The following is an 18,869-nucleotide window of genomic DNA, read 5'->3' as shown; positions in this document are numbered from 1 at the left end:
CACCTCGGCCTCCCAAAGTGCTGGGATTACAGGTGTGAGCCACTGTGTCCAGCCCGAGCGACCTCATCTTAATTTAACTAATTGCATCTGCAATGACTTATTTCCAAATAAGATGGAATTCTGAAGTATGAGGGATTAGGACTTCAACATTAATTTGGGGGGCGGGGGCGGGGTGTTCAAACTGTAACAAATGGCAGCGAGGTCCTTGGATGGATGAGCACAGGATTATAGCTGAGGAAGAATATTTTTACAAAACTAAGCTTCTAATCCTTTACTGAGGCATAATTTACATGCAACAAACAGCACTTGTTTAACAAGTATAATTTGATGAGCTCGAACTCTTGGGTGGTGCTGCCAGTGGTTTTGGAGACACAGGCCCTCCCCATCATCCCAGGAGCTTCCTGCAGCCTCTCCCCACCTCCGAGCCCAGGCAGCCCCCGGCCAGCCGTCTGCCATTGTGGACTCACTTCTGTTGTCTAGAGTTTCCTATAAAGGGAATCACACACTCGTCTTGGTGACTGTCTTCTCTTACTGAGCATAATTGTTATGGGATAATCCGTGTGGTGTGGACGTGACCTGTATGGGGGACGGAAGGCTGAGCAAGGAGGTGCCCCAGGGCGCCGAGGCTGGGACAGAGCCCAGCAGCCCTTTCTTGTGCCTGAGCTGCCTCTGCGGTTTGGAGCATCCCTGTGTTTACCTGCTCACCTGTTGATGCACGTTTGCACATTTGGGTTGTTCCCAAACCTTGGCTTTTCTGAGCGAAGCTCGTGTGAACGTTCGCGCACGAGTCTTTCTGGACGCGTGGTTTTGCTTCTCTGGCGGGTGCCAGAGTTGTCGGGTCCTGTGCTGTTCAGCTTTGCTGAACTGTTTTCCACAGCGGCTGCACCATTCCATGTGCCCCAGCAGCTGAGCAGGCTCCAGGTGCTCGCGTCCTCGAGGACACATGGTGTGGTCTTGCCTCTTAGTCCCGGCCACTCTCATGGGGGAGCTCACTGTGGTTCCGGGCGTACTTCCCCGACAGCTGGGGAAGCCTCTGTCCGTGTCTGCCTGCTGATGTTTCTTCTTTGTGATGTGTCTGTTCAAAACGTTTTCCCATTAAAAAATTAGTTTCACCAGGCCACACGGTGGCTCGCGCCTGTAATCGCAGCACTTTGGGAGGCTGAGGTGGGAGGATCACCTGAGGCCAGGAGTTCAAGACCAGCCTGGCCAACATGGTGAAACCCTGTGCCTACTAAAATTACAAAAATTAGCGGGGTGTGGTGGCGCACACCTGTAATCCCAACTTCCCTGGGAGGCTGAGGCACAAGAATCGCTTGAACCCAGGAGGTGGAGGTTGCTGTGAGCTGAGATCGCACCACTGCACTCTAGCCTGGGCAACAGTGAGACGCCATCTAAAAGAAAAAAAAAATTAGTTTCACCAGGCCACACGTGGTGGCTCATGCCTGCAGTTGCAGAACTTTGGAAGGCCGAGGCTGGTGGATGGCTTGAGCCCAGCAGTTTGAGACCAGCCTGGGCAACATGGTGAAACCCTGTCTCTAAGAAATTAAAAAAAAAAAAAATTAGCTGAGTTTGGTGGTGTGCACCTGTGGTCCCAGCTACTCAGGAGGCTGAGGTGGGAGAATTGCTTGAGCCTGGGAGGTGGTGGAGGCTGCAGTGAGCCCTGATCATGCCACTGCACTCCAGCCTGGGTGACTGACACCTTGTCCGAAAACAAAACAGTTTCACCAAAATAATTATGTAGAACAGTTCTTAGAGTAGCTGAGTTAAACTTGGTCAGGACAGATGGCTGTGGCCACCTCTGTCTTCCTCGGAGCACTCCTGGCCACTGGCAGTTTCATTCTAGAGCCAAGGGTATCTTGCTTCCACTTTAAAATGGTGATTTATCTATTAATTACTTTTTTTTTAGACAGACTCTCGCTCTGTTGCCCAGGCTGGAGATCATTGGCGCCATCTCGGCTCACTGCACCCTCTGCCTCCCAGGCTCAAGTGATTCTCCCACCTCAGCCTCCTTAGGAGCTGGGACCACAGGTGCGCACCACCACGCCCAGCAAAAAAAATTTTTTTTTTTGAGACAGAGTCTCACTCTGTCGCCCCGGCTGGAGTGCAGTGGCACGATCTCAGCTCACTGCAACCTCTGCTTCCCAGGCTCAAGCGATTCTCCTGCCTCAGCCTCCTGAGTAGCTGGGATTACAGGTGCCTGCCATCACGCCCAACTAATATTTGCATTTTTAGTAGAGACGGGGTTTCACCATGTTGGCCAGGCTGGTCTCGAACTCCTGACCTCAGGTAATCCACCTGAGCACTCGGCCTCCCAAAGTGCTGAGATTGCATGTGTGAGCCACCGCGCCCAGCCAATGCCCAGCTAATTTTTTTTTTTTTTTTTTTGAGACGGAGTCATGCTCTGTCGCCCAGGCTGGAGTGCAGTGGCCGGATCTCAGCTCACTGCAAGCTCCACCTCCTGGGTTCACGCCATTCTCCTGCCTCAGCCTCCCAAGTAGCTGGGACTAAGGCGCCCGCCACTTCGCCCAGCTAGTTTTTTGTATTTTTTAGTAGAGACGGGGTTTCACCGTGTTAGCCAGGATGGTCTCGATCTCCTGACCTCGTGATCTGCCCGTCTCGGCCTCCCAAAGTGCTGGGATTACAGGCTTGAGCCACCGCGCCTGGCCGCCCAGCTAATTTTTGTACTTTTTGTAAAGACTGGGTTTTACCATGTTGCCCAGGCTGGACTTGAACCCCTGACCTCAAGTGATCCGCCTGCATTAGCCTCCCAAATTGTTGGGATTATAGGCCTGAGCCACTGTGCCTGGCCTGTTATATTACATTTTAAGCAAAATTTTATTTTATTTTCCTTTTTTTTTTTTTTTTTTTTTTTGGAGACGGGGTCTCGCTCTGTCGCCCAGGCTGGAGTGCAGTGGCCGGATCTCAGCTCACTGCAAGCTCCGCCTCCCGGGTCTACGCCATTCTCCTGCCTCAGCCTCCCGAGTAGCTGGGACTACAGGCGCCGCCACCTCGCCCGGCTAGTTTTTTGTATTTTTTTAGTAGAGACGGGGTTTCACTGTGTTAGCCAGGATGGTCTGGATCTCCTGACCTTGTGATCCGCCCGTCTCGGCCTCCCAAAGTGCTGGGATTACAGGCTTGAGCCACCGCGCCCGGCCTTTTTTTTTTTTTTTTTAATTATTGAGACTCACTCTTGTTGCCCAGGCTGGAGTGCAATGGTAAGATCTGGGCTCACTGCAACCTCCACCTCCCGAGTAGCTGGGATTACAGGCGCCTGCCACCATGTCCTGCTAATGTTTGTATTTTAGTAGAGATGGGATTTCACCATGTTGGCCAGGCTGGTCTCAAACTCCTGACCTCAGGTGATCCGCCCGCCTCGGCCTCCCAAAGTGCCAGGATGGCAGGTGTGAGCCACCACACTAGGCCTTAAGCAAAATTTTAAATGAAAGATTTAAATGGAGCCTAATGGAAATGCAGGTTTCAAGTCAGAGGCAAAACAGAGAGATCAAGGGTGAATGTGGTAAAACAGTGTGAGTTGATGTTTGAGAGGGTCCTTCATGCCGGCTGAGTTGTTTGGAATTTGACCCAGGGACGGGGGGTGGGGGGGCCCTGGGGGAGGAGCCAGAGGCCTGGGATGCCGCATGCCAGGCGCTGCCAGCAGGGGGCACCCAAAGCGTCCTGCCCTCCCCGTCTCATGTCTCATGCCACCGCCTGAATCACACCTGCTGTTTTACCTTTTTATTAGAACAAACAGCCTTCCCAGCAAAGCTCCTTAGGGACGCAGGGAAAAATAACCCCACTCTGTGCCCTAAATTAATACTTTGAACACACAGTGCAGCAAATGGAGTGTGTTCATCGCGGTCTTCAGATTTCCTGGCTCTGCGTCCTGCGAAACGGGATCTATCCAGTCTGTGACCAGGGCACATTCGTCCTCACATGAGAGGCTGGAGTGAGTGGGAAGTGTGTGTCCTCAACAGCAGTGCACCTGTTCAGTCCTCAGAGGCGCTCATGACGGACACTCGTCACCTTCTGGAGTCTGTTGGAGAGAGGATTTGGGATGGGCACCGCCACTTCCAAGATGGCCCTGGTGGCTGGGAAGGTCCCTCTTCCTCCGCTCCAGCTGACCCAGGGAGGAGGCTGGAAGCCACGTTTGGCGGAGCCTGTTTGCCGGTGGTCGTTCTGCTGGAGACAGGCGTATGACCTTGTTCCCCGGACCCCAGGGAGGGTTGGCAGACCTCGTGCCAGCACGGGATGGCACGATGGGTGGGAGCACCCAGGCTTTGGAGCTGGAAGCACAGGTTTGCTGTTGAATCCCTCCTGGCTGTGCTGGTTTTGAGGCCCTCAGTTCCTTAGCGTGCACTGTGGAGAACACCTCCCCCTCTCCTGGTGGCTGTTGGGGTTTGAAATGGCCCCCAAAAGCACAGCGTGCTGGCGCATTGCCTGCCTGGCAGGACAGGCCCCATGCAGCCCCCCTCACTGCCTGCACAGTGTGACTGTGGGCAGCGGCCTGTGCACCTGGGGCAGAGCCTGCACAGTGTAACTGCCCAGCGGCCTGTGTACCTGGTTATCCGTGGTTGGGGCGGAGCCATGCGTGGCTTTGTGCCCCTAGCACCTGCACGGTGACGCGGCTTGTGAGTCCGGAGCTTCAGGTTGTTGTGGTCACCAGAGTGGTTATACTGATGCCCGTTTCATAAGCGATTCTCTTTGAAGGGAAGGATCTTGAGATTCGTGACGTATAAGTAAAGCACATACCAAGAAGCCTCAGAAAAAACTGAGGTGGCCTTTGTAGGAGACAGCAGAGGCGGCGTCCCTCTGAGGGTCTAGGGTAGCTGTTGGGCAGCCTGACATCAGTGCAGCTGCAGACGCCCCTTGGACCCTGCAGCCCACAGCACCCACTCTTTGGAGACTTGAGACCTGTGCCCCAGTGTGGATCGGGAGCTCCTCTCTGAAGGGGCACCTCACACATGGGGGTTGCCACACGGGGACCTGAGATGTACCAAATGCCTGTGAGCCTGTGCAGCAGCCACAGGTGTGCCCAGCAAACAGGTGTGTGTTCTGTGGAAGCAGCTGTCTGCCTACAGCTGTGCCCTGTGAACAGGAGTGTGTCCCGTGAGTGCGCCTGTCTGCCCACAGCTGTGCCCTGTGAACAGGAGTGTGTCCCGTGAGTGCGCCTGTCTGCCCACAGCTGTGCCCTGTGAACAGGGGTGTGTCCCGTGAGTGCGCCTGTCTGCCCACAGCTGTGCCCTGTGAACAGGAGTGTGTCCCGTGAGTGCGCCTGTCTGCCCACAGCTGTGCCCTGTGAACAGGGGTGTGTCTTGTGGCCAGGTGTGTCCATTAGATGGTAGACTCCTCCAGGCCGGGGCAGATGCGTCCCACACAGAATACAGGTTGCGAGCTCGAGGCCCTGAGTGGCCCCGGGTGCTTCTGTTTTGGGGTTTGCAGCTGCTCTTCTACTACAGTGGGGTTGATGTGGCCCCACGAGCAGATTTCTGATGCTGAGGGATTATCAAATTTGAAATGTAAATTCAAGTATTCTCCCAGAACTTCCCTGTTCTGGACTTAGAGAGATTATGTGTATTCTTAATACTTCCGCAGCCGACTCATCTCTTTTGAAGATGATTGATTTTGTCAGGGTGTGGTGGTTCACGCCTGTAATTCCAGTGCTTTGGGAAGCGGAGGGGGGAAGATCGCTTGAGCCCAAGAGTTTGAGACCAGCCTGGGCAACACAGCAAGACTCCTGTCACTACAAGAAATGAAAAAGTTGGCTGGGCGCGGTGGCTCAAGCCTGTAATCCCAGCACTTTGGGAGGCCGAGACGGGTGGATCATGAGGTCAGGAGATCGAGACCATCCTGGCTAACACGGTGAAACCCCGTCTCTACTAAAAAAATACAAAAAACTAGCCGGGCGAGGTGGCGCCTGTAGTCCCAGCTACTCGGGAGGCTGAGGCGGGAGAATGGCGTAAACCCGGGAGGCGGAGCTTGCAGTGAGCTGAGATCCAGCCACAGCACTCGAGCCTGGGCGACAGAGCGAGACTCCGTCTCAAAAAAAAAAAAAAAAAAGAAATGAAAAAGTTAGCCAGGCATCGGGGTGTGTGCCTGTGGTCCCAGCTCCTCGGGTGGCTGAGGCAAGAGGATTGCTGGAGCCCAGGAGTTGGAGGCTGCCGTGAGCCGAGATCGTGCCACTGCAAAAGATTGTTACTTTTTTCCTTTTAGTGAACAGATAACTTTTTTCCCAAATGAAAATTTTATTGTTTTTTTAACTATAAAATATCTGAGTATATAACTGATTTTAAGCTGCTCTGATTGAATAATAATGCATTTCAGAACTTTTGATTTAAGTTGAACTTATGTAGAAGTGTGAACGTTGTACAGCAGCCGCTGCTTCTATAAAATCTCTGGCATTTTTTTTTCTTTTCATTGTTCTCCTTAATTCTTACAGGCTCTGTTTTCCTGATGAATGAAGAGACATTTTATTCATGTAGGAAATTAAATATGATCGTTCAGCTTCCTAGCCTGAATACAGGGTGCCTGGAGCTTTTGATGGTTCCCATCACGTGGCCCAGAGCCAGGTGTCACTTGTGGACTCCCCAGCTTCGGGACTGAATGGTTGTTTTCCTGGGTTTGAAGTGTGTTTTGGTCACTTGCCCGATGCCTAGTTAATCCGGGTGAAGCTGCGCCTGGTGGGGCACCTGCTGCCCTGCTCTCCCCAAACCCCTGGGCCTGCCCCGCCCTCCTGGGGCTCCGACACGCCCTCCGGTCGAGAACCACCGGGCGGCCTCAGCACATGACCCCCTCCCCACAGCCTTCTCCGAACGTTTTGTCTGCCCCTTGTTCTGCTGCTCACACCCACACGCGTTTGCCTCTGGCCCTCAAGCCCGGGGCCAGTGTGGGGCAGGATGAGCCCTTTGTTCTCTGCCGGCGTTGAGGCAGCTGGAGTCAGGCGGGGGCCTGGTCTTGGTGTCACGGGGGCCGGAGACCCTGCCTGGAATGGTCAGCGGTCACTGCCGCCACAGCCCTCGTGCCCAGTGGGGAGGACGCGAAGGGGAGGCTGGGCCTGGTCTTCTGCAGCCCGTCTCCCAGCAGGCAACACCAGCTGCGGGGGCCTGGGGACCCTGCACCATCCAAGGAGGGGATGGCCCAGGACCCTGAAGGCAGAGCTTTCTACCTCATCTTCCCAGCCTGTGAAATGGGAGAATAATTACTTTCCTCAGGACATTTTAGGCTGGGCACAGTGGCTCACGCCTGTAATCCCAGCACTGTGAGAGGCTGAGGCGGGTGGATCATCTGAGGTCAGGAGTTTGAGACCAGCCTGGCCAAAATGGTGAAACCCCCTCTCTCCTAAAATTACAAAAAAATCAGCCAGGCGTGGTGGCAGGTGCCTGTAATCCCAGCTATTCGGGAGACTGAGGGAGGAGAACCACTTGAGTCCGGGAGGCGGAGGTTGCTGTGAGCCGAGATCAAACCACTGTACTCCAGCCTGGGTGACAGAGCGAGACTCTGTCTCAAAACAAAACAAAAAAGGTATTTTAAGGATTATTTCTGATGATGTTTGAAAATACTCTGTTGGCCAGGCGCAGTGGCTCAAGCCTGTAATCTCAGCACTTTGGGGGGCCAAGGTGGGTGGATCATGAGGTCAGGAGATCGAGACCATCCTGGCTAACAGGGTGAAACCCCACCTCTACTAAGAAATACAAAAAATTAGTCGGGCATGGTGGCGGCGCCTGTAGTCCCAGCTACTTGGGAGGCTGAGGTGGGAGAATCACGTGAACCTGGGAGGCTGAGGTTGCAGTGAGCCAAGATCGTGCCACTGCACTCCAGCCTGGGCAACAGAGTGAGACTCCGTCTCAAAATAAATAATAATAATAAAAAGAAAATGAAAAGATTCTGTCATGACTAAGGGAAGGTCGTAACAAGTCGGAGCATAGGAGCGCGTGACACAAAACTGCCGATCCTCCGGCTCCGGCCGGTCCCCCATGAGGGCTGCGTGTGGGGGCTCCTTGCAGAAAGGACATGGAATATTCCAGCGTTTGCTTAGTTTTCTCCTATTAAACACATTTAGCGTTTCAGGTGAGTCCTGCTTGACTCATCAGCTGGAAAATGGAGTTTGTAACAGGAGAGACCCAACCACTGTTTCCTTCCCAGGCAGGGCTGCGGGGTGAGCGTGTCTCCTTATGATTCGTCTGTAAGTTCTAGCCCCCTAGGACCTCATAGTGTGACCTTATTGTAAACAGGGTCACTGTGGATGTGATTAATTAAGACGAGGCCATGGGGCTGGACCCTACTCCCGGACAACCAGCGTCCTTGTGAAAGGGCGACATTTGGACACAGACATGCACCCCAGGAGAAGCCGTGTTGAGACGGAGGCAGAGCTCGTGCGACGCGTCCTCGTAACGCCGGCTCGGGGAGGGGCTGGAACAGGCACCCCCAGCTCGGCTGACATCCTGATTCTGGACCTGAGAACAGGTTTCTGTTGTTGAAACCTCCTAGGCGAGGGCCCTTGTTAGAGCGGCCCCAGCAGACGAGCACAGGCTGAGGACGCACATCCTTGTTAGAGCGGCCCCAGCAGACGAGCACAGGCTGAGGACGCACATCCTTGATCCGAGGAGGCAGGAGAGACTCTGGGGCGCACCCGACTCAGAAACGGTTCCGCGTCTCCCGTGGCTCCGCGAGGCGGGGCTGTCTTCTGATGAGGGGTACCCAGAGACCGCAGTCATGTCTCGGACGCCCGGGGTGCTGGCATCCTCAAGGCCTGAGCTCCCTCTAGCCCTGTCCCGGTGCTGGGCAGCGACCCAGCCCTGAGCCAGGAAGCCTCCCTCTTCCGGAATACGTGAGCTGGTTTGAGCTCAGAGTTTTGGAAACTTTCAGGACTAAGGCTATGAATGCTTTAAATCCTTATTCTGTGGGGTTTTTGTGTAGGAAGTTTTATTCTTTTTTCTTAAGAATGTTTCTGGCCGGGCGCGGTGGCTCAAGCGTGTAATCCCAGCACTCTGGGAGGCCGAGGCGGGCGGATCACGAGGTCGGGAGATCGAGACCATCCTGGCTAACACGGTGAAACCCCGTCTCTACTAAAAATACAAAAAAACTAGCCGGGCGAGGTGGCGGCGCCTGTAGTCCCAGCTACTCGGAAGGCTGAGGCAGGAGAATGGCGTAAACCCGGGAGGCGGAGCTTGCAGTGAGCTGAGATCCGGCCACTGCACTCCAGCCCAGGCGACAGAGCGAGACTCCGTCTCAAAAAAAAAAAAAAAGAATGTTTCTTCAAGCGTGAGGGATGGCCACGGTGTGGGCCATTTAACCGACTTCTTAGTTGGGGTAAGAGTTGCTTCAGCCGTGGCTGGGTGTTTTCATCATTTCTGGGATATGTGAGTTGCTGTGTGTGGGATTCTGTTCAGAATCCCATTAGCCTCCAGCACGGAAACGCATGGCAGACGTCCCACCCCGGACGCACTGGTGCCCTCCGGCGTTTGCTGCCCTGTTTCAGGCAGACACAGGCCCCGTGCTGCACACCTGTGGGTGGGCTCTCCGGTGGGTCCTTCTCCCACTGGCCATGCTCTGTGCCGCATGGCCCTCCTCCCGCCCCCCGCCCGGCGTCTCCCGGGCTGCCTCTCATGGCCTCTGCCTGTGCTGAGCTTGGGTAACTCTTGTTCTTACCTCCACAGAGTCTGTAAAAGAGGCGACACCAGGGCTTCCAAATGAACAACCGAAAGGAAGATATGGAAATCGCGTCCCACTACCGGCACCTGCTGCGGGAGCTCAACGAGCAGAGGCAGCACGGTGTCCTGTGCGACGTCTGTGTGGTCGTGGAGGGCAAGGTCTTCAAGGCACACAAGAACGTCCTGCTGGGCAGCAGCCGTTACTTCAAGACACTCTACTGCCAGGTGCAGAAGACGTCGGAGCAGGCCACGGTCACGCACCTGGACATCGTCACGGCCCAGGGCTTCAAGGCCATCATCGACTTCATGTACTCCGCACACCTGGCGCTCACCAGCAGGAACGTCATCGAGGTGATGTCAGCCGCCAGCTTCCTGCAGATGACGGACATCGTGCAAGCGTGCCACGACTTCATCAAGGCCGCACTGGACATCAGCATCAAGTCGGACGCCTCAGACGAGCTTGCGGAGTTTGAGATCGGTGCCTCGTCCAGCAGCAGCACGGAAGCTCTCATCTCGGCCGTGATGGCCGGGAGGAGCATCTCCCCATGGCTGGCACGGCGAACGAGTCCTGCCAATTCTTCCGGAGACTCGGCCATCGCCAGCTGTCACGACGGAGGGAGCAGCTACGGCAAAGAGGATCAGGAGCCCAAGGCCGACGGCCCCGATGACGTTTCTTCGCAGTCTCTGTGGCCCGGAGACGTGGGCTACGGGCCTCTGCGCATCAAGGAAGAACAGGTTTCACCGTCTCAGTACGGAGGGAGTGAGCTGCCTTCTGCCAAGGACGGGGCAGTGCAGAACTTCTCGGAGCAGAGTGCTGGCGATGCCTGGCAGCCCACGGGCCGAAGGAAGAATCGGAAAAACAAAGAGACCGTCCGGCACATCACACAGCAGGTGGAAGATGACAGCCGGGCCGGCTCCCCGGTGCCGTCCTTCCTGCCGACGTCGGGGTGGCCGTTCAGCAGCCGAGACTCAAGTAAGCCTTTCGCTTGTTACAGGGGCTCAGCTGCCCCCGTGTGTCCAGGCCTCACGGCTGTGCGCTGTGGCGATGCAGTGACACATGTCCAGGCTCACATTGGTGGCTTCCTAGGGTCACTTCCTTTTACAGGAAATTGTTGTGACCACAGGGAATGCAGCCAATGCATCTCAAAGGCCAGGACATCGCCAGGGTCCTCGGAGACCCAGTGTATCTGTCCTCATCAGCACGGCCTGGTGTCACCCACACATAGGGGCTGCCTGGGCTGGGCTCCTCCGAAGCCAAAGGGACGTGAGCCGGGGGGTGGGTGATACCAGGAGGGGACCCCTCAGCCCTGGTGAGGGTGTGGCCTGCAGGGTCTGCTTCCCCTGGCCTGTGGGACCCTCCCGTGAGCCCTAACTGGGGTAGTTCAACTGGCCGCTTGCCAGGGGTGGCCTTCAGCTCCATGCTTTTCATCCCGAGACTTCTGCCTTGGTCACTATTGGTGTAGTGAATGTTGAATGGAAACACTATATGAATGTACTTTGTCCTTCGTGCCTTAGCTTTGTCCTTGACCTGGGGACCTGAGATGTTACAGCCACAAAACAGCCTTTCCCGGCAAGTGGATTTTGTATTTGCTAACACTTGTGGGTTCTGCCTGTTTAAGCCAACAGACTGGGTTTATTTCCTTGGTTTTCTTTTCTTTTCTTTTCTCTTTTCTTTTCTTTTTTTTTTGGAGACAGTCTCACCCTGTTGCCCAGGCTGGAGTGCAGTGGTGTGATCTCGGCTCCCTGCAACCTCTGTCTCCTGGATTCAGGTGATTCTCCTGCCACAGCCTCTGAGTAGGTGGGATTACAGGCATGTGCCATCACGCCTGGCTAGGCTAATTTTTGTATTTTCAGTAGAGACGGGTTTTCACCATGTTGGTCAGGCTGATCTCGAACTCCTGACCTCAGGTGATCCGCCTCCTCCATGGCCTCCCAAAGTGCTGGGATTACAGGCGTGAGCCACCGTGCCTGACTGATGTTTTTTTCTTACACTGCATGATACAGGGTCTCCCCTTGGGTCCTGCCTATTACCTACTGCAAAGGGGCTCTGAGCTTAGCTTTGTTGGAGCTGGATGTCACCACCTGAATGGCTGTCCCTTATGTGTCTTCCAGATTTGTAAATAATATATTAAATGTTTGCTGAATACTGGCCACTATTCCTGGTGCTGGGCATGTAATATTAATAATAATTGTGGGGATTTAGCCTCTGCTCTTTTCCCCAGGCTGTGGCCCAAGTCAAGGAAAGGTGTTTGGAGTTGGGTGTGGTGTTACCTGTGCCTATAGTTCGGCTACTCCGAAGGCTGGGGCAGGAGGATGGCTTGAGCCCAGGAGGTCCAGGCTGCAGTGAGCCGTGATCATGCTGCTACCCTCCAGCCTGGGCGACAGAGCCAGACCTTGTCTCTTTTTTTTTTTTTTTTGAGATGGGGTCTTGCTCATCGCCCAGGCTGGAGTGCAGTGGCGCGATCTCGGCTCACTGCAAGCTCTGCCTCCCGGGTTCACGCCATTCTCCTGTCTCACCCTCCTGAGTAGCTGGGACTACAGGCGCCCGCCACCACACCCGGCTAATTTTTTGTATTTTTAGCAGAGATTGGGTTTCACTGTGTTAGCTAGGATGGTCTCGATCTCCTGACCTCGTGATCTGCCCGCCTTGGCCTCCCAAAGTGCTGGGATTACAGGTGTGAGCCACCGCGCCCGGCCCAGACCGTGTCTCTTAATTTAAAAACAGGAGGAATGGAGGCATCCTGGCAGGTGCTGCCCGTGGAGAGGCTCCTCCAGGATGAAGCCGGGAAATGAACGTGGGAGGGCGTGAGTGGACAAAGGATGAAAGACAGCAAGCCGCAGGGTGGGAGGCCCTGAAAAATGTCTCAGATGCCGAGCGTGTGGGTGGCGCGGTGGGAGACGCTGCCTGCTCCCCTGGCTGGAGGGCTTCCTGGGCAGGGTGAATGTGGCCCCTTCTCCTGACCCTGGTTCCTCTCTGTCACTGAGAGATCTCCAAGAGCTGGTAGTGAAGGCAGCTCGACATACGTTAACTTTTATCATTGTGGTAGAATATACACAGTGTAAACCTTACCATTTTAACCATTTTCAAATGTACATTTCACTGGCATTAAGTGAAGTCATGCGTTGCTTGATGACAGGGATAGGTTCCAAGAAATGCATCGTTAGGCGATTCTGTTGCTCTGGGAGCGCCATGGGGCGCCCGTCACAGAACTAGAAAGTGCAGCCAGTTACAGACCCAGCACCAACCTGCCAGAGTGTTAGTTACCGTGCTGAGCACTGCAGGCAGTTGTGACACCATGGGAAGTGTTTGTGTGTCTAAACATAGAAAGGGTGCTGTAAAAATAGGCTATAAAAGATAACGGCGTGCCTGGGTAGGGCACCTGCCATGCACAGAGCTTGCTGGACTGCAAGTTGCCCTGGGTGAGCGAGTGGTGAGTGAACATGAAGGCTGAGAACAGGACTGTGCAGTGCTGCAGACTTTATAAACACCTGGCGTGTCATACCCTAAACTGAGTTTTCTAAGTTGCGCTAGGACATTGCGACAGCTATGATGTCACCAGGTGACAGGAATTTCCTGGCTGCGTTCTAATCTACGGGACCATGGTGGTTATCTGTGGTCTGTCCCTGACCGAAATGCCCTTCTGTGGCGCATGAAATTGTGCATCATGACTTTTCCATCATCCCAGAGGGAAACTGTATCCGTCATAGCGTACCCTTCTCTTGCCTCTATGCCTCTACCCCACCTGCGAGTAAATGCTGTTCTGCTCTGACACAATGTAGCTTTTATTCATTCTCATCTCAGTTGTTGCTGTGTGTCCTGCGCTGAGCTATGAGAACCCAGGATGTTCAGTGAAAGTTGGTGGCCACGTGCAGTAGCTCAGGCCCGAAATCGCTTTTGGAGGCACTTTGGGAGGCCGAGGCAGGCGGATCCCTTGAGGCTGGGAGTTTGGGACTATCCTGGGCAGAGTGGTGAAATCCCATCTCTAATACAAAAGTTATCTGAGGCCAGGCGCGGTGGCTCAAGCCTGTAATCCCAGCACTTTGGGAGGCCGAGGTGGTGGATCACAAGGTCAGGAGATCGAGACCATCCTGGTTAACATGGTGAAAGCTCATCTCTACTAAATATACAAAAATTAGCTGGGCGTGGTGGCGGATGCCTGTAGTCCCTACTGCTCAGGAAGCTGAGGCAGGAGAATCGCCTGAACCAGGGAGTCAGAGATTGCAGTGAGCCGAGATCGTACCACTGCACTCCAGCCTAGGTAACAGAGTGAGACCCTGTCTCAAAAAAAAAAAAAAGAAAAAAAAAAAAACCCAAACAAACAAAAAACACAGCAGTTGGTTTAACTCAGCCCGAGGCTGAGTTGTGCTCCATCGTGAGGCTGTCCTGTGTACTGCAGGATGTTAGCAGCAGCCCTGGCCTCCACCCACAGATGCCAGGAGCACCTGCCTTTGGGTTCCCCGTTGGTACAACCGAAAATGTCTCCAGACATTACCAGTTGGGAAAGTCATTTCTCTCTGTGCTGCGTACATGTGGAGTGTGTACAGGCAGCAGGCCAGGGCCAGTGGCCTTTCCATCTGCTCGTGACTGTTTATAATCTTCCACTAACTCCAACTAAAACTGGGGAGGCAGTGGTCCCTGGCAAGAGACCCGGCTTTGGGGGGCGTATTCTGATGTTTACAGATGCGCTGCAGGGTCCGTCGTCAGCACAGTGAGGCCCCTCCCACTGGTCCCAGGCCACCTCGCTGTGTGTGTGCTTAAGTCGCTGGCAGGTGCCCGTGCTGGAGGCCTTTATATTATAAGAGTCGATCCAGGCGCTGAGAAATAGTGCACTCCTTAAGCCTGTGGGCTGAATGCTTTAAATGCAGTTGTCGAGCAGAAGGTGTTTTTAGAATCCAACAAGTGATTTTGGCTGTGTACTTTTGTTAGAGTCTTAAATCCCTTGGGTTTCCAAGGCAACTGTGAAACTCTTCCATTCGATTATTCCGAGTTGCTAAGATGAGGACACAAGGCTGTGAGCTGTGCGAGGATGGAGGATGTTCTGCCCACGCCGTGGCGGCCAGTGACTCCCTGAGCTGCGTCCTCCGTCCGAGCCCTCAGGCTGGGATTTGGAAGCTTGGGGTTTGGAGGTAGATCATGATCCCGTGGAGGTCAGTTGGTTTCCATTAAAGATTTATTCTATCTTAGAGAAGAGGATGTTTAATTCTCATCCCATTTATAGAAGCAAATGCCCTTTTTAAAAAAATTTTTTATTTTTGAGACACAGCTTCACTGTCACCCAGGCTGGAGTGTGGTGGTGCAATCTCGACTCACTGCAGCCTCCGCCTCCCGGGTTCAAGCGATTCTCCTGCCTCAGCCTCCAAGTAGCTGGGATTACAGGCTCCCACGACCACGCCCAGCTAATTTTTGTATTTTTAGTAGAGATGGGGTTTCACCATGTTGGCCAGACTTGTCTTGAACTCCTGACCTCAGGCGCTCCGCCTGCCTCAGCCTCCCAAAGTGTTGGGATTACAGGCGTGAGCCACCGTGCCCGGCCACAAAGTCCCTTTTCTTTCTTTCTTTCTTTTTTTTTTTGAGTCTCGCTCTGTTACCAGGCTGGAGTGCAGTGGTGCAATCTCAGCTCACTGCAACCTCCGCCTCCCGGGTTCACACCATTCTCCTGCCTGTCTCCTGAGTAGCTGGGACTACAGGCTTTCGCCACCATGCCCAGCTACTTTTTGTATTTTTAGTAGAGATGGGGTTTTACCATGTTGGCCAGGATGGTCTCGATATCTTGACCCTCGTGATCCACCTGCCTCGGCCTCACAAAGTGCTGGGATTACAGGCGTGAGTCACTGCGCCCGGCCACAAAGTCCCTTTTCTAAGAACATACGTCAAGTGGTCACCATGGATCATTCGATGTCGATGCCCCAACCCCTCTGTGCATCATCCTGGCTCCTGGTGACCCTGGGGCCTGTTTGTTTTTAAGAGTGATTTTCTAGGCAGGGAGGACAAATGCATTCTAACTTAACAGCTTCCAAGAAACAGTATGCCTTGAAATTTATTTCCCAGTTACAGCAGTTCACTTCTATGAGAGCTTGTGGGAAATAGCATTAAAATGTGCAGATTCATGTGTGCAGGCAGGCCCATGCCTCCCCAGGCCCTGGCGTCTCCTTCTCATCTGCGGAGGGAGCGCAGTAAGGACCTGAGAGGTGACTGGTGAGGCCTTGACGAAGTGGATGTGTAGCTACTGCATGAGAAGATGGTAAAGGAACAGCCCAGGTGCCCCAACTAAATGGCCCCACACATGCCTAATCTGTGTGTTTTGTAAAGTAAGCGTGAACTTGAACCCTGGTGAGGCGGGAGCTTGACATGTTGGGATTTTTAAGCGTACATTAGAACTGCAGGAGCTCCAGATGGGGGACGATGGCCTCCCGGGTAGGCAGTGCTGCCTGCAAGCCTCCTGTCTGCTCCGGGAGGGGAGTGAGGGTCCTAGCTCTCAGGGTAGGGGATCTTCGAGCTGTGTCTTGGACCAGGCCGGCCTGCCTCCGGTGAGGCAGAGCTTCCTTGTGCTGACAGCAGCTCGTCGCAGCCCCCAGAGCTCCTTGCTGGGGAAAAAGCAAGAACTGCTGAGCGGAGGGGGCCACAGCTCTGTTCCCTTCTGTGTTCCCCCCTTCTGTCCACGAAGGTTGGGGAGGAGGACCCCCCACGGTCTCAGCCGTCCTGATCACAGGAGGGCAGGGAGTTACCTCTGAGGTTACATCCATGCGGGGACTCCCGTCCTGAGTATATGTGGCATCTCGGCCCTCCTGGCGCCCGGCAGAACGTGCGGTGCCCCCACCCGGCCTCCGGAACACCTTTCACAGTCCGTTTAGTAGCACGGCAGATCCGATGGTTCTGTTGAAGCAAATTTCCTGCACTTGAGATGGTCTTTTTATTTTTTGGATGGAAGGGTTTCAACCAAAAGATGGCGTCATGTGCTTTGGTCAGTAGTGGGGTGGGAAGGACCCCGATCCTACAGATCCCACGGCCGTTCGGGTGGGGTGGGAAGGGTGTCCATGTCCACACCCCGATCCCACAGATCCCACAGCAGCTCGGGAGGTGCTGGGCTTGATCTGGCTCCACGCTGCGATCCCACAGATCCCACAGCCGCTCGCTCGGGAGATGCTGGGCTTGGTCCTGCTCCACACCCTGATCCCACAGCCTCTCGGGAGATGCTGGGCTTGGCTTGTTTTCATCCACTCCCCTGTTCAGTCCTGTCCTGGGAAGCTTGAGAACTCAGCTGCACCTTCTCTAGATGTTTTTGCTTTCAGGTATGAGCAGAATTACCTGCAATCAGCTCTGACCACATTACAGTCTGTTAGGGGAGCAGCTGGTGACTAGGACAGAGACAATAACACCCTTCAAAGCACCATGGCTGTTTTTTGTTTTCGTTTTATTTTTTAAAAATTTCTGCTCTCGGCACTGGACAGAGTATTTTTTGTTTTTGTTTTGAGACGGAGTCTCACTCTGTTGCCAGGCTCAAGTGCAGTGGCGCCATCTTGGCTCACTGCAACCTCTGCCTCCCAGGTTCAAGCGATTCTCCCACCTCAGCCTCCCGAGTAGCTGGGATTACAGGCACTCACCACCATGCCCGGCTGATATTTTGTATTTTTAGTAGAGACAAGGTTTCGCCACGTTGGCCAGGCTGGTCTCAATCTTGTGAACTTATGAACCCCAGCTTCCCAAAGTGCTGGGATTACAGGCATGAGCCACTGCACCCGGCCGTGTTTTTTTGGTTTTTTATTTTTATTTTTATTTTTTTTGAGACGGAGTCTCACGCTGTTGCCCAGGCTGGAGTGCAGTGGCGCGATCTCGGCTCACTGCAAGCTCCGCCTCCTGGGTTCACGCCATTCTCCTGCCTCAGCCTCCTGAGTAGCTAGGACTACAGGCGCCCGCCACCGCGCCCGGCTAATTTTTTGTATTTTTAGTAGAGACGGGGTTTCACTGTGGTCTCGATCTCCTGACCTTGTGATCCGCCCGCCTCGGCCTCCCAAAGTGCTGGGATTACAGGCTTGAGCCACTGCGCCCGGCCTTTTTGGTTTTTTAAAGACAGGGTCTCACTCTCTTGCTCAGGCTGGAGTGCAGTGGTACGATCTCGGCTCACGGCAGCCTTGACCTCCGGGGCTCAGGTGGTCCTCCCACCTCAGCCTCATGAGTAGCTGGGACTGTGGGCGTGCGCCACCATGCCTGGCTGATTTTTAAAAATGTTTTTTGTAGAGATGTAGATCTCACTGTGTTTCCCAGGCCAGTCTCAAACTCCTGGCCTGGGCCTCCCATGGTGCTGGGATCCCAGGTGTGAGCCACTGCCTGGCTCACACTGAACTTTTAACGCAGCCACTCCGGCAGGGTGTCCTTGCGTCTCTGCCTTTGCTCCTTGTCCTGGTGGGGAGGGACTCACAGCTGAGGCCGGCAGCAACGCTGCTCCTCCCCATGGGCGTGGCGCGTGGGGCGTGGGGTGTGGCTGCAGCCTGTCCCGTTATCGTCCAGATGTGGGTGTTTGGGTGTCGGGCTCAGGGCTGAGGCTCTCCTGCAGGTGTCTTTTTAGCTCATGGGTGTGTGTGCTTTTGGCAAGCACCTGGGGGCGTTTTTAGGTTACGAGGTGCGCTGGCTCTAGTAATAAATTACCAGACTTAGTGTCAGAGCAATGCAGGTTTTGTCACACGGTTTTCTGAAGTCTAAAGCAGCTGGCAGGGCTGGATCCCCTGGAGCTCAGGGGAGTCTGTAGGCCTCTTCCAGCTTCTGGAAGCCACAGCATCCTTGGCTCATGGCCCCACATCATTCCTGCCCCTTCCCATCCTCACTTCTTTTTTTTTTTTTTTTTTGAGACGGAGTCTGGCTCTGTCGCCCGGGCTGGAGTGCAGTGGCCGGATCTCAGCTCACTGCAAGCTCCGCCCCCCGGGTTTACGCCATTCTCCTGCCTCAGCCTCCCGAGTAGCTGGGACTACAGGCGTCCGCCGCCTCGCCCGGCTAGTTTTTTTTTTTTTTTTTGTATTTTTTAGTAGAGACGGGGTTTCACCGTGTTCGCCAGGATGGTCTCAATCTCCTGACCTAGTGATCCGCCCGTCTCGGCCTCCCAAAGTGCTGGGATTACAGGCTTGAGCCACCGCGCCCGGCCCCCATCCTCACTTCTGTCACCCCCCTGCCTCCTCTTTTGACAGGGACCCTGGCGGGTCTGTTGAGGGCCCACATGGCTCATCCAGGAC

General features: G+C 54.4%; 2 protein-coding genes across 6 annotated transcripts in view; one reads left to right on the top strand and one right to left on the bottom strand.

Annotated features, from left to right (window-relative positions):
* The window catches only part of DNAJC5 (DnaJ heat shock protein family (Hsp40) member C5), a 222,650-nt gene that overhangs the window by 153,535 nt on the left and 50,246 nt on the right, over positions 1–18,869 (bottom strand). The gene's annotated exons all lie outside the window — the stretch shown is intronic.
* Positions 1–18,869, top strand: part of ZBTB46 (zinc finger and BTB domain containing 46) — a 96,371-nt gene that overhangs the window by 33,672 nt on the left and 43,830 nt on the right. For all 5 annotated transcript variants that reach the window (XM_028828738.2, XM_028828740.2, XM_028828741.2 and 2 more), the window contains exon 2: positions 9,654–10,620. In XM_028828738.2, the coding sequence (XP_028684571.1) occupies positions 9,687–10,620 (934 nt within the window). In that variant the 5' untranslated portion in view covers positions 9,654–9,686. The remainder of the gene's footprint in view (positions 1–9,653; positions 10,621–18,869) is intronic.

This window comes from Macaca mulatta, chromosome 10, assembly GCF_049350105.2.
Source record: "Macaca mulatta isolate MMU2019108-1 chromosome 10, T2T-MMU8v2.0, whole genome shotgun sequence".
NCBI classification, from domain to species: Eukaryota; Metazoa; Chordata; class Mammalia; order Primates; family Cercopithecidae; genus Macaca; species Macaca mulatta.
Note: the sequence above shows the minus strand (reverse complement) of the source record. Positions and strands in the feature narration are given on the sequence as shown.